This window comes from Euprymna scolopes, chromosome 10, assembly GCF_053919585.1.
Source record: "Euprymna scolopes isolate OS-2025 chromosome 10, ASM5391958v1, whole genome shotgun sequence".
NCBI lineage: Eukaryota > Metazoa > Mollusca > Cephalopoda > Sepiida > Sepiolidae > Euprymna > Euprymna scolopes.
This window is the reverse complement of record NC_136491.1, coordinates 27,686,577-27,700,438: the sequence shown is the minus strand read 5'-3', so window position 1 is coordinate 27,700,438 and position 13,862 is coordinate 27,686,577. Positions and strand designations below refer to the sequence as shown.

At 34.2% G+C, this 13,862-nt stretch overlaps 1 protein-coding gene across 1 annotated transcript in view; it reads left to right on the top strand.

Moving 5' to 3' along the window:
- LOC145285890 (von Willebrand factor A domain-containing protein 3A-like) overlaps positions 1 to 13,862 on the top strand; it is a 333,383-nt gene that overhangs the window by 104,455 nt on the left and 215,066 nt on the right. Inside the window, exons 8-9 of the mRNA XM_080134354.1 lie at positions 4,722 to 4,828; positions 11,896 to 12,021. Of these exons, the coding sequence (XP_079990480.1) occupies positions 4,722 to 4,828; positions 11,896 to 12,021 (233 nt within the window). The remainder of the gene's footprint in view (positions 1 to 4,721; positions 4,829 to 11,895; positions 12,022 to 13,862) is intronic.

The following is a 13,862-nucleotide window of genomic DNA, read 5'->3' as shown; positions in this document are numbered from 1 at the left end:
GTTTAGGTACAGATAAAGAGTTGGGGGAATTATTGATAGTGTTTTAAGTACAATCAGGAATTCTCCGATTCTATGCAAGGAAAAGCCTCTCCAAATATGCACGATCCAGATGCTTGACTAGGGACATTACAGTTGTAATGGAATTTTTCGCCAACACGTTTTCTAATACGAATTGAGCCACTATTGGTAAAGCAGCTAAAAGTCGATTCATTGAAGAAAAACACTTTTTTCCAATCTTCCACGGTATATTCTTTATGAATCTGGCAGAAATTTAATTGATCACGGATATGTTTCATGGTAGAATTGACTTTCTTGCAGCCCTCTTTGACATCAATCCTTTCATCAACAATCACTGGTATGCTGTGCACTCTGAGGCATCCACACCACTACTAGTGAGATTAAATAGTCAAAGTTAACTATTCTACATTTGTCAAGTAACAATTTACGGGGTTAAATTTGATACACTGCTGTCAAAACTTGCAACTCCAACATTCGTAATTCTGCTGTCAAAACTCGTGACTCCAACATTCAAATCAAAACGGCACAAGTCTCTAAAAAAAAATAAGCGTCTTTCTTCAAAACCAGAAGCATCTCATTTGCATATCAAGTAACAAGATAGAAAATATATAAAGAGAAGTATAAGCCATTTTTTTTCTTTTCTTTTTGCCTGTCAACATACACTACAGGTTGCATAAAAAGAGGTTTGTACCAATTTTCTTTTAAAACGCCCCCTTGATTTTTAAGATCAATAATTTGCTTCGTACTCCATCATCCAAGCTAGGCATCTTTATTCACGATGTGATCATCATAGGGGTTCTTCTTGAGGGACTACATCGACTTCCTCTTCTGCAGGCAAGGAAGCTCCCCATATGTCTAAGATGTACGTGGCACTCCATCAACTGCCACTTTGTTTTTGGGAAGTACTTGAGTTACTGTCCTTCTTCCTCATCGGGTTGTACAGTGATGATTGCGGGGTTTCACCCACACCTCCTCACTCACCGTGATTTCCGTTTGCATCTATTCTGCTCTCAGTTATGGTCAAAAGATTTCGCCATTCACACATAAAAGTAGATCAATGTGGCACCGACATTTCGTTTTGGCCAATCTTTGGTGCCATGTTATACCAAGAAATCACTTCCTGGAATGAAATTGAACTTCTTGTTGCCACAGCTTTTACAGTTCAATGGTGCGTCTCTATGATTCCATTGGGCAGTATATATTGCCTAAAGATCCATTTCTCACACAGCTTCTGAGTGGAAGAACATACCGTTATCCACCAGAACCTCTTCCACTAGACCTCTTTCCATGAACACCTCTTCAGCAACTTTCGTTACCTCTTTCTGAGGTTAAATTTGACACCCATGGCATAGCCTTGAGCCCCTAAGGGGCATAGGCTATCTACAACTTCGTAGATGCGTTTGTAGCGACTGAGTTCTTTTTACGAGGTGAGAGGGCTGGCCCAACCTTCTCAGAAGGTACATACAGCGCCCAGCCTTCCCAAATGGTCACCCATCTAGTACTGGCCAGGCTCAACATTGCTTAACTCCGACGATCTGGCAAGAACTGGTGTGTCAACGTAATTGTGCCGTACAAATTTGACACACTGCTGTCAAAACTAACAACTCCAAATCTGACACTCTGCTATCAAAACTCGTAACTCTGCTGTCAAAACTTGCTGCTCCAACATATAGATCAAAACTACCCGAGTCTCTAAAAAATCAGTCTTTTTATTCAAAACCGGAAGCATTTCATTTGCATATCAGATAACAAGATAGAAAACACATAAAGAGAAGTATCAGCCATTTTTCTTTTTTTTTCTATTTTGCCTGCCAATGAACACTACAGGCTGCATAAAAACAGGTTTGTACCACTTTTTTTTAAAAGCATTTAATCACAACTGGACCACTCCTTCGATAATTGCTGACTATTAACTTCCTGCTTGGACAAATAAAACTGCAGCAGATGTCTGTCATTCCTTGAAAACTCTAAAAAAAATCACCTACCATGTATCGGTTAGAGCCATTAATTGAATCAATGTCAAAACAAATGAAACTTGTACTGAATAAAAAAGGCATATTAAAAATTAAATTCATAAAAATCTAAATGTAAAATAATTTTTTACATGAAATTGGTTTTAATTATTATTTTAATATGGCCGAACAAAAAACAGTGTGGTTTGCAATGGTACTCACATTTTTTTATTGTCTTGCAAAACTTTTGACCAGAGCTGTAGAAGTCTGGATTTGGTAAGATTATCTAAATGTCTGGAATTACTAGAATATCGACATATCTGAATTTGATAGACAGTCTGGAACCGTAAGATTATTAAAAGTTCCTATACAGTCTATCTAACGACTCCATAGTTGTTATACTGCCTAGACGTGTTTTAAAACTGTTTAGTTACTAGATGTTTGTAGTTCTTGAACGATTTATATATGTGAAATTGATATAATGTATAGACGCCCATTGTCTTAGCACGTTGTGTTATCTGATACCAAATGTCTAACAGTATAGAATTATTAATCTGTGTAGACATTTAGACTTGCTAGATTGTTAACTCCTGGAGTTGTTAGATTGTTTTCATGTCAGGCATTTCTAGACTTTCTATTGTCTAAAGTCTGAAGTCATTGGACTAAATAGACTCTGTACTTTATTTGTAAGACTCTGCTGTTTATTGCTTGCAATTAACAGTGTCCATCCTAAATAGGGAGTTGTGCAACAAGGAGAGCAGCTAGGAGAGTAGAAAGCAGACTTCGAATTTTACTTTCCGCAGTTTTGTAACCCTCTTTTCCTTTATATTGTCCTTTAGTCCTCACATTCCATGAGCAGTTTTTGACAAACAGGGAAGAATTAATTTCTGGGTCAGAATATCTGTATATAGCACTCATCGTTGGCTAGTTTTTGACCTTGTGTTTTGGTACCTTACATCAAGTAGCCTTTTGCCTTGTCTGGAGCGAGTTACATTTAAAAAATATAATTGTTTGGAAAATCTGGAGGTGTTAATTTGCAAAAATCGTTTTGACATCTAGAATTGTTAGAGTGTCAAGACTTTAGAGTTGCTAGATTGTGTAGTTAGCCGTCTAAAGTTGCTAGGCTCTCTAGGTTTATGGCGTCTAAATTTCTAGAGTTGTTAGATGTTTTGTATTTAGTTATTTGCTCTGAGAGCAACTCAGAGTTATATCCTGGTCACAGCACCAAATGCAGTCTAATGATCAAAGACGGCATGCATTCTGACAACTTCTTCTGTCAGTTGTTCTAGTCGAGGAACTGGAAGACAGTGAAATAAACAAACAAAAGTGATCCAATCAATTAAACAAAAGTTTTGTTTTTTTTACACTTTTTCATCCCAAACAAGGCGTATTTTCCAGTTGGAAATGAGGAGCTACTTAATTGGCAACACGTCTACAAGAAACTGTGTGGGAAATTGAGTGTCAAGACTTTAGAGTTGTTAGATTGCAAGGTTTCACCCACATCTCACTCACCATCTCAATGAAGTGAGAAATGCGTAATTTCGGGTGGTTTCGCATGTAGAGAGAAATTAATAACTGGACCAAGTTTCGTTGTTCTACTCCTATGAGAAGTGGGTCAAGGGCATTTTTTATTGAACTTCCCTCATATTTTTTTTTGACTATTGATAAAACGTTTTGTCAATAAAACTTTCTTTTTAATCAAATATGAAAACAATGTTACCCAATGTAATGCAACATTCTTTTGTTCATGTGTATGTTTGCATTAATTTTTTTTTACAAAGGAGTCACCACTTTTCAAGGCCCTGAGGCCACTCGAGGATAAGAGTTAATGAGTGTACGGTAGTCAATGGGACAATATCGTAGTAATCGTTAGTAGTGGAAATTTGGTAAATTGGATTACCTAAGAGGAACGGCTTATTATAAATTTTTAAACTTCTGCATTTTAGTACAATCAGGGAAGCAAGAAACTTGGGTGGGGGTGGGAATTCTGATTTCTAGCGGAAGAAACTATTAGAGTAAAGGGCTTTCCAGCATCTAAGGATCTCAACAGTAAAGAGGTGGAATTTTGCTGCTTATTTCCAGTTGGAAATGAGAAGCTACTAATTGGGATCATGGCTACAAGAAACTGTGTGGGGAATTGAACCACGAGATGTATGTTTGCATTACAATTTTTGTTTTTTTTACAATGGAGTTACCACTTATCAAGGCCCGGGGGCTACTCGAGGATATGGTTAATGAGTGTACGGTAGTCAATGGGACAATATCATGGTAATCGTTAGTAGTGAAAATTTCTCAATTGGATTACTTAAGGGGACGGCTCGACATACATTTAAATTTTTGTAGGTTAGTACAATCAGGGAAGCAAGAAACTGAGGTGAGGGTGGGAATTCTGAAGTCTAATAGTCCACACATTTGAGTAAAAGGCTTTCTAGCATCTAGGAGCCTCAACAGTGAAGAGGTGGAATTTTGCTGCTTATTGGGTTGCAGGAGTACGTTGAGGAGACAGAAGTGCTATGAGTTCATCAGAGCACATTCCCTTAATGTACTTGTATACCAGGCACAGTAATGCGATATTGCAGTGATGGGACAGAGGTTGGAGTTTGGCTGATAGTGCAGCACCTGTTAGATTGGAGACTCTTTTTTTTATATTGTCTAAGTGTGAGTCTAGAGGGAGCCTACATTCTTTGCAGAAACCTTTACAATGATCTTATTGTATTTGTTCAAATTCATGCCTTTTCTTTGCTCTTTCAGCATCTGATCGATGAGCAGCTTTCCAAAAAGACTGGTTTGTATTTGACAATGTTTGGCACCACAGCAGAGCCATTATGGCCGGTACTCCGGGACACCAATGTACGCATGTAGGTGAAAACAAGAGAGAACAACTCTTCTTGTTTTATTATTATTATTTTTTTTTTTTTTCCTATTTTTAATTCCTCTTCTAACCATTATGAGAGGCTTTGTTGATCCATCAGTTGGTCTGTCGTACTTAAGTTTAAAATAGTATTTTCATTGGTCTGCCGCATTTAAGTTTAGAATTGCATTTTCATTGGTCTGTCAGGTTATCGTGTAAAATAGTATTTTCATTGGACTGTCGCAGTTAAGTTTAGAATTGTATTTTCATTGGTCTGTCAGGTTATCGTGTAAAATAGTATTTTCATTGGACTGTCGCAGTTAAGTTTAGAATTGCATTTTCATTGGTCTGTCAGGTTATCGTGTAAAATAGTATTTTCATTGGACTGTCACAGTTACGTTTAGAATTGCATTTTCATTGGTCTGTCAGGTTATCGTGTAAAATAGTATTTTCATTGGACTGTCGCAGTTACGTTTAAAATTGCATTTTCATTGGTCTGTCAGGTTATCGTGTAAAATAGTATTTTCATTGGACTGTCGCAGTTAAGTTTAGAATTGCATTTTCATTGGTCTGTGAGGTTATCGTGTAAAATAGTATTTTCATTGGACTGTCGCAGTTAAGTTTAGAATTGCATTTTCATTGGTCTGTGAGGTTATCGTGTAAAATAGTATTTTCATTGGACTGTCGCAGTTAAGTTTAGAATTGCATTTTCATTGGTCTGTCAGGTTATCGTGTAAAATAGTATTTTCATTGGACTGTCGCAGTTAAGTTTAGAATTGCATTTTCATTGGTCTGTCAGGTTATCGTGTAAAATAGTATTTTCACTGGACTGTCGCAGTTAAGTTTAGAATTGCATTTTCATTGGTCTGTCAGGTTATCGTGTAAAATAGTATTTTCATTGGACTGTCGCAGTTAAGTTTAGAATTGCATTTTCATTGGTCTGTGAGGTTATCGTGTAAAATAGTATTTTCATTGGACTGTCGCAGTTAAGTTTAGAATTGCATTTTCATTGGTCTGTCAGGTTATCGTGTAAAATAGTATTTTCATTGGACTGTCGCAGTTAAGTTTAGAATTGCATTTTCATTGGTCTGTCAGGTTATCGTGTAAAATAGTATTTTCACTGGACTGTCGCAGTTAAGTTTAGAATTGCATTTTCATTGGTCTGTCAGGTTATCGTGTAAAATAGTATTTTCATTGGACTGTCGCAGTTAAGTTTAGAATTGCATTTTCATTGGTCTGTCAGGTTATCGTGTAAAATAGTATTTTCATTGGACTGTCGCAGTTAAGTTTAGAATTGCATTTTCATTGGTCTGTCAGGTTATCGTGTAAAATAGTATCTTCATTGGACTGTCGCAGTTAAGTTTAGAATTGCATTTTCATTGGTCTGTCAGGTTATCGTGTAAAATAGTATTTTCATTGGACTGTCGCAGTTAAGTTTAGAATTGCATTTTCATTGGTCTATCAGGTTATCGTGTAAAATAGTATCTTCATTGGACTGTCGCAGTTAAGTTTAGAATTGCATTTTCATTGGTCTGTGAGGTTATCGTGTAAAATAGTATTTTCATTGGACTGTCGCAGTTAAGTTTAGAATTGCATTTTCATTGGTCTGTCAAGTTATCGTGTCAAATAGTATTTTCATTGGACTGTCGCAGTTGAGTTTAGAATTGCATTTTCATTGGTTTGTCAGGTTATCGTGTAAAATAACATTTTCTGCCACACTTTTATTTTCTTTATTCCATATGGTGAACGTGATAAGCCAGAGTCTGAATCGAATAATGGAAATACAGTAGAACCCCGGGATACGGCATTAAAAATTAGAAAAAAAATACAGTACAATATATAATACACATGTATATAATCAAATGACATTATAAATAATACTGTAAGACGGGGTAAATACTGTAACCAGAGACCGGAAACATCATATTCCATATTATAACCTGCAAAAACCGTATCCCAGGGTTCTACTGTAGTCTTCAGTTACCTTATTTTATTTTTTATGGGAATTGCTCCAGACACAGCATGAAGCTACTTGATATAAGGAGCAAAAAAAAAACTACAAGGTTGAAAACTAATCAGTGTTATATGGATAGATTCTGAACAAGGAAACTGCTATTTCTTTTCCTTTATTGTCAGAAACATCGCTCATGGAATGCGAGGATTAAAGGGCAAAATAAGAGAAGTGAGAGTCACAAGGCTGCCAAAAGTAACCCCAACATCCACTTCATTGCTACCATAAAAGAGCTTATGCAATTATGGTTTTTATATAAGAACTACTGGAATGAGAATATGTGACTTGTGTGTTTTGTTATCCATAAAAGTATGGCTTTTTTTCTTTTTTTTCTTTTTTTTTTTTTTTTACTCATGTTCACCCCTTACAAAGCATATCGCCACTTGGACGTAAGGGGCTACTATTTGGGGTCATGTTTAAGAAAGATTAACAAGATATTTTTTATGTTACATTTAAACTTCTGCATATCAGTACAGTCAGGGAAGCAGGCGACAGGAAGGGAATTCCAAAGTCTAGCTGTTCGAGGAAAGAAACTATTAGAATAGAAAGCTTTCTGGCATTTAGGAACATCAACAGTGAAGGGGTAAGATCTTATTGCTAAGTAGGTTTGTCGGGGATATGTACGTCGAGGGGGTACAAGTGAAACAAGTTCATCAGAACACATTCTATTAAAATATTTGTAAAACAGGCACAGTGATGCAACATTGCGGCGATGGGACAGGGGCTGGAGCTTAGTTGATAAAGTGGGATCGAGTAGATTGACAACTCTTTTTTTTTTACCCTTTCTAAGAGGGAGAGACTAGTGGTAGATGCACCAGCCCAGATGTGACAACAATGCTCCATGCATGGGCGAACAGTGGTCTTGTAGAGGTACAGGATACTCTCAGGTTGAGTAGTCTTCTAGCTCGATAAAGGGAACCCACATTCTTTGCAGCAGCCTTTGCAATGTCCTCTATGTATTTGTTCCAGTTCATATTGCCTGCAAATGTTAGGCCAAGGAGTTTGAAGGTAGAATTCTCAGGTAGGGCGCTATTTGTCATGGATATAGACAGTTGGAGAGGCGTCTTGCAATTGTTAAAGAAGAGCAGCTTAGTTTTACTAGCATTAAATGTTACCATCCATTTGCAGTCCCATTCCACTATAGTCTGGAGATCATTTTCTAACGATTCTGACATTGCCTTAGATTTATGTACATCTGTTCTTCCCTCATGCATATCATAGAGTGTTGTATCATCAGCAAATATACCCATCTCAGACATAATATTAGGAGATCGTTTAAAGGGTTTTTATGGGGCATAGTATAAGTACAAGTTTTTAATTGGAAATTCAAATATTTCAGATTTGCATTAAATTTGATCCATAGTCATTAGAAACAAATTAAATAATTTCAATTAAGCAAGATTCCTTGAACTCCAATTCCTTCCTAGAATTTATTAAGATTAAGCCTTAAAGGGTAGCTATTTTCTAGTATCAAATCATATATTTTATGAGATAATTACAATTGGAAAACAAAACAATGAAATAAAAAAGGATTCACATGTCTTCATTCTTCTTGTTTTATCTGGGATCAAATGGATCTGAGGTTTATTTTAATAAAATCCAATGTTTTTTTTATATTTAAAAATATTTTAGTTAAGCATTAAATTTAGCAATAATAAATTATAATAGTTTTTAAATAACTTTTTTAAAACATATTTTTTATATAAATCTCTACAATTGTAAATAAATTTTTTTTTTAATCAAAAATGTTTTTTCTAATCAAAAATGTTTTTTCTAATTAAAAATGTTTTTCTAATTAAAATTGCTTTTTTTAATCGAAAATGTTTTTTCTAATTAAAAATGTTTTCCTAAAAATATTTTTTCTAATTAAAAATGTTTTTTCTAATCAAAATTGCTCTTTCTAATCAAAAATGTTTTTTCTCATTAAAAATGTTTTTTCTAATAAAAAATTGTTTTTTCTAATCAAAAATGTTTTTTTAATCAAAAATGTTTTTCTTATTAAAATTGCTTTTTTTAATCAAAAATGATTTTTCTAATTAAAAATGTCTTTCTAAAAATGTTTTTTCTAATTAAAAATGTTTTTTTCTAATCAAAATTGCTCTTTCTAATCAAAAATGTTTTTTTCTAATTAAAAATGTTTTTTTTCTAATTAAAATTGCTTTTTTTAATCAAAAATGTATTTTCTAATTAAAAATGTTTTTCTAAAAATGTTTTTTTCTAATTAAAAATGTTTTTTCTAATCAAAATTGCTTTCTAATCAAAAATGTTTTTTTCTAATCAAAAATGTTTTTTTCTAATCAAAAATGTTTTTTCTAATTAAAAATGTTTTACTAATTAAAATTGCTTTTTTTAATCAAAAATGTTTTTTCTAATTAAAAATGTTTTTTTCTAATCAAAATTGCTTTTTCTAATCAAAAATGTGCATATAACAAATACGATATAAATAAAACAAGGGGTGTTCAATAAGTTATGCTCCTGATCCACTTCCAGTCTGATGTAGCTGAAATTTTGTATGTGCAATGATTTATATCTCTATAAGTTTTGTAGCAAATTACAGTTTACAAGTGTTTGCACTGAGTTAAGTGTAAAATGGAACCTGTTGAGTGTTGCATAATGATCTGTTTCTATTTTTTTGTTTGTTTTTTTATATTTAAAAGGATACACACTACAGGATATTTTTTTATGAAATGAAATGTATAATAATAATAATAATAATAATAATAATAATAATAATAATAACTTTAATAATAATAATAACTTTAATAATAATAATAATAATAATAATACCCATCATATGATTGTAAAAGGTTTGCATCGTAAATTCAAACATGACAGAGAATTTGTGGAAACAATTCCAAAATGTGATAGTCTCTATCTCTTCTGCCATCTATCAGTCAGGCTGAAGCTGCCATTTTGGAAGATCGATATATGACTATCGGCAAAATATTCTAAGAGATCAAGATTAGTACGATTTATGGAAGCTATGATTCATGATAAGATGTTTGCCATATATTCCCAAGTTGCTGACAACTTTCCAGGGCCGAGGATGCATTGAGTGCTCAAGGATGAATTTGGAGATGTGCCAAGAAGATGAGTTCAAGTTAAGGACTGATTATGCAGGATGAAACCTGGATCTATCACTTTGATCCAGAGTTCAAAGCTCAGTCAACACAGTGGAAGCACTTGGATTCACCACTGCCAAAGAAGATAAAGGTACAGCTCTTCATTGGCAAGATCATGCTTACGGTCTTCTGGGACCAGGACAGAGTAAAGTTGACAGATTTCATGGCAAAGGGTACCACGATTACAGGAATCTATTATAATTCACATTTTTATTTTTAACTTGGGAGTCATCACTTATCAAGGCCCGAAGGCCAGTCAAGGATAAACATTAATGAATGTAAGATAGTAGTGTAATAATCGTTAATAGTGTAAGTTGGATAGAATTTGATTATTTATGGGGATGACTCAACAGGAATTTGCTGACATTGGATTTGAAAGCTACTATGTTGTATTCAACGAGGAAGTAGACCAGCAGAACAGTGTTTCACAGGCAGGCAGTTCTGGGGAAAAAAATTTGTTCATGGAATTTGCGTTTAGATTTAGGTACAGATAGAAAGTGGGGGAAATCGTTAATAGTGGTTGTAGCTAGTCGAATGATTTTTGTAAAAGTTTGGCAAGAGAGGACCATAGATCAGAGTTCAGTCCTTTTGAGGGAATTAAGAGAAGCTAGCAAAATCAAAGGCGGGACAAGATCAGCAAAGGTATTCTCCTGCAAGACAACGCCCCAGTCCATGACGCTTATATCGTAAGATCAGAAGCACAGGCGTGTAGTTATAAAATTCTTCCCCGATCCCCTTACTCTCTTAACTTTGTATTCTCTGACTTTCACCTCTTTCACAACCATGAAGGTTGTTTTCGAAAGGGACGCGTTTCTCAGATGATACAACGTTGATTTTTAAAGTCACATCATGACTGGAGGACCAACCTGGGGTGTTTTACAATAATGGTCTCCAGAGCTGCATTAAACGATGTGAGAAATGTGTAATTCTAGGTGGTTTCGTATGTAGGGACAAAATTAATAACTGGACCAAGTTTCGTTGTTCTACTCTTATGAGAAGTTTTTCTTATTGACCTTCCCTCATATTTTTTTAACTATAAGGTGGCCCATAAGTCACTTTACAGTTTGAAAATCAAATAACTTTTTCTTAAATGATTCTATTTAATTAATTCTTTTTTTATTACACAGTTTATAGTGCGAAAATGTATTTCTTAAGTAGCCTCCATTCTCAGCTTTGCAAAGTTGAGCTCTTTCTAAGCTATTCTTTATGACAGTTCTTAACACCGGAAGTTTTAGGGAAAGAATTGTCTGCGTATGTTTGCCTTAAGTTCTTGGATGCTTCGAGGCTTATTTGTACACACTTTGTCTTTAAGATATCCCCAAAGCCAAAAGTCTAGTTCTGTCAAATTCGATGAACGTGAAGGCCATTCAAAATCGAAATTTCAAGAGCTCCATTTTGTTTGCCGAAATTTCAAGAGCTCCATTTTGTTTGCCACAATACCCTGGCATGTTTACTAACTGAGGTTGAACAAATTCAATAGCATATCTTTTAAGAGGATATTGAACATTGAAATGGCGCATATAAGATCTTTGCATTGCAACAATTGACCGTCCATTTTTCAAAGTGAAATTCAATTATCCTCACTCGTTGTTCTGTTGTAAACTTATCTATACAAAAACTTTCCAAAGATTCTATTTTATAATTCTGAAAAGAGAAATTAAAATATATTAAGAGCAAAAAAGTTATTGAATTTTTAAAATGTAAAGTGACTTATGGGCCAGCCCGTATTAATAAAACGTTTTGTCCATGATTCTCTCTTTCCGTCTTTTTTAATCAAATATCTATGAAAACAATGTTATCAAGTATACTGCGATATTCTTTTGTTCATAATTCAACTAGAAGCAAGGAAAACATAATGTATACATTTAGTCATTGCCCATTCTGGGGTGCTTCAAATCAATTTGATCCATAATCTCATCTTTATTTCTCTTATTATATCAGAATCAATGAAGCCAAGGACTGGGTGAATCACTTGCAACCAAGAGGAGGCAGCAACGTCATGCAGGTCTTCAGAAAAATAGCAAAAGTGGAAGGAGCAGATTCGATTCTACTAATTCTAGGAGCAGAGTAAGTTCTTGAAAATTAATCACTAGGGCTTTGACAACAACATATTCTTTTCCTAGTTTTGATTCTCAGGTATATATCCATTGATATCTTATGTTTTTATGTAGAGTGATGTGCTTCTCGGTTAATTAATTGTGTCTAACTGTGTCGGATATATACTCGAGAGTAAAAACAATGAAAAGAATATGCTGTTTACCTAGCCCTATTAATCAAACACATAATTTTAGTTTTACTTTCTATATAACTAAACTGTGTGTTCATAAACAATTATTGTCTTGTTTTCTTTGCCATCTGCCATTTTTATATGTCGTAGTGCTACGAGATCAGGATGTCTGAAGATACTGTCTTCCTGACCTAAAACGCATTTAATATTGATGTTATTATATATTATTTTATTTCTATTCTTTGAAATCCTTTGAGATGAGGCTTCATAATTTGTGTATTACTTTTTTTTTTTTTTTTTTCTGTTATGCTCATCTTCTCTTCATAAGTGTTGTTGTTTCATTACGTTTCAACCAACTCACCTTTTGGTCTTCTTCAGGTGGTTAACCACGACACGATAGAAATGATGAGTCGTGTAACTGAGTCCCCAGTAATTACTGTCTTCCATAGTTGTTTTTTGTCTCACCACATTTTTGGCCAACTAATCCTGTGGTCTGCTTTGGGTAGGATTAAAACTTCTATTTTCAGACAATGGTCACCTCATGGCGCAGTGGATAAAGGTGTTGAGTCTCTATGGTTCCAGGTGATAGCGGTTTCAATCCTACCCAAAGCAAACAAGATGATCAGTTAATCAAAACGAAACGTGATGAGACGACAACAACTATGAAAGGTAGTAATTAATGGGGACACAGCATTTCTATCTCGTCATGGTTAATAAGCTGAAGAAGGCCAGAGGATGAGTTGGCCAAAACGTGGTGAAACAACAATTATGAAGAGGAGGATAACAGTCCACAAAAAATAATACATAAATTGATTTTATTGGTTTTTTCCCCCTTTGCAGCATTCAATCACACACACACACACACACACATATATATATATATATATATATATATATATATATATATATATATACACCCCCACCCCCACACACGCACCTTTAACATACGTACATATATACGGTTTCCAGATTATAAATTATTCGATCAGGAGATCCTATTTATTAAAAACGGGGATTTAAGGTGATAACATACTACGAACCTTAAATTAGTTTATATACATATATACATGCTAAGTTAATTTTTGTAGTATGTTATCAACTTATATCCTCCTTTTTAATAAATAGGATGCCCCAATCACCGAAGATGCATTGTAAAAAAAAAAAAAAAAAAAAAATTTAGTTAAAAAAAAAATGATGACGCTTTTGGACCATATGTGAAACTAAAATATACTTTCTGGGTCTTCTGGCTAGGATTTAAAGATAGCATCGGTTCTGTCTAAAGATAGTATAATGATATCGTGAGGTTTCCGTGTAATGGAAATATGACACAGACTCCTATAAGGATATTGGAGATAAACTGTAACAACCAGATATATTCTGACACTACATTATTTCGATAAATACTTTTACAGTTTCATTAAGATTTATTTATACTTATATATAAATGACAATTTGTTTGTGTGTGTATGTGTGTGTGTTCGTTCCCTATGGACGCCAAAACGACTAGGCCGATTTTTTTTAAATTTCACATAATATACTTTATGCGTCTGAGAGTGTTCTTAGATAGGTCATCATATTCTTCACTCAAACACTATCCAACTTTCTTCCAATTATAGCAAGCGGCATAGATAATTGAATAAATCCTTTCATTGTTTGTTTGTTTTTTTTAAAAAGGTTTTGC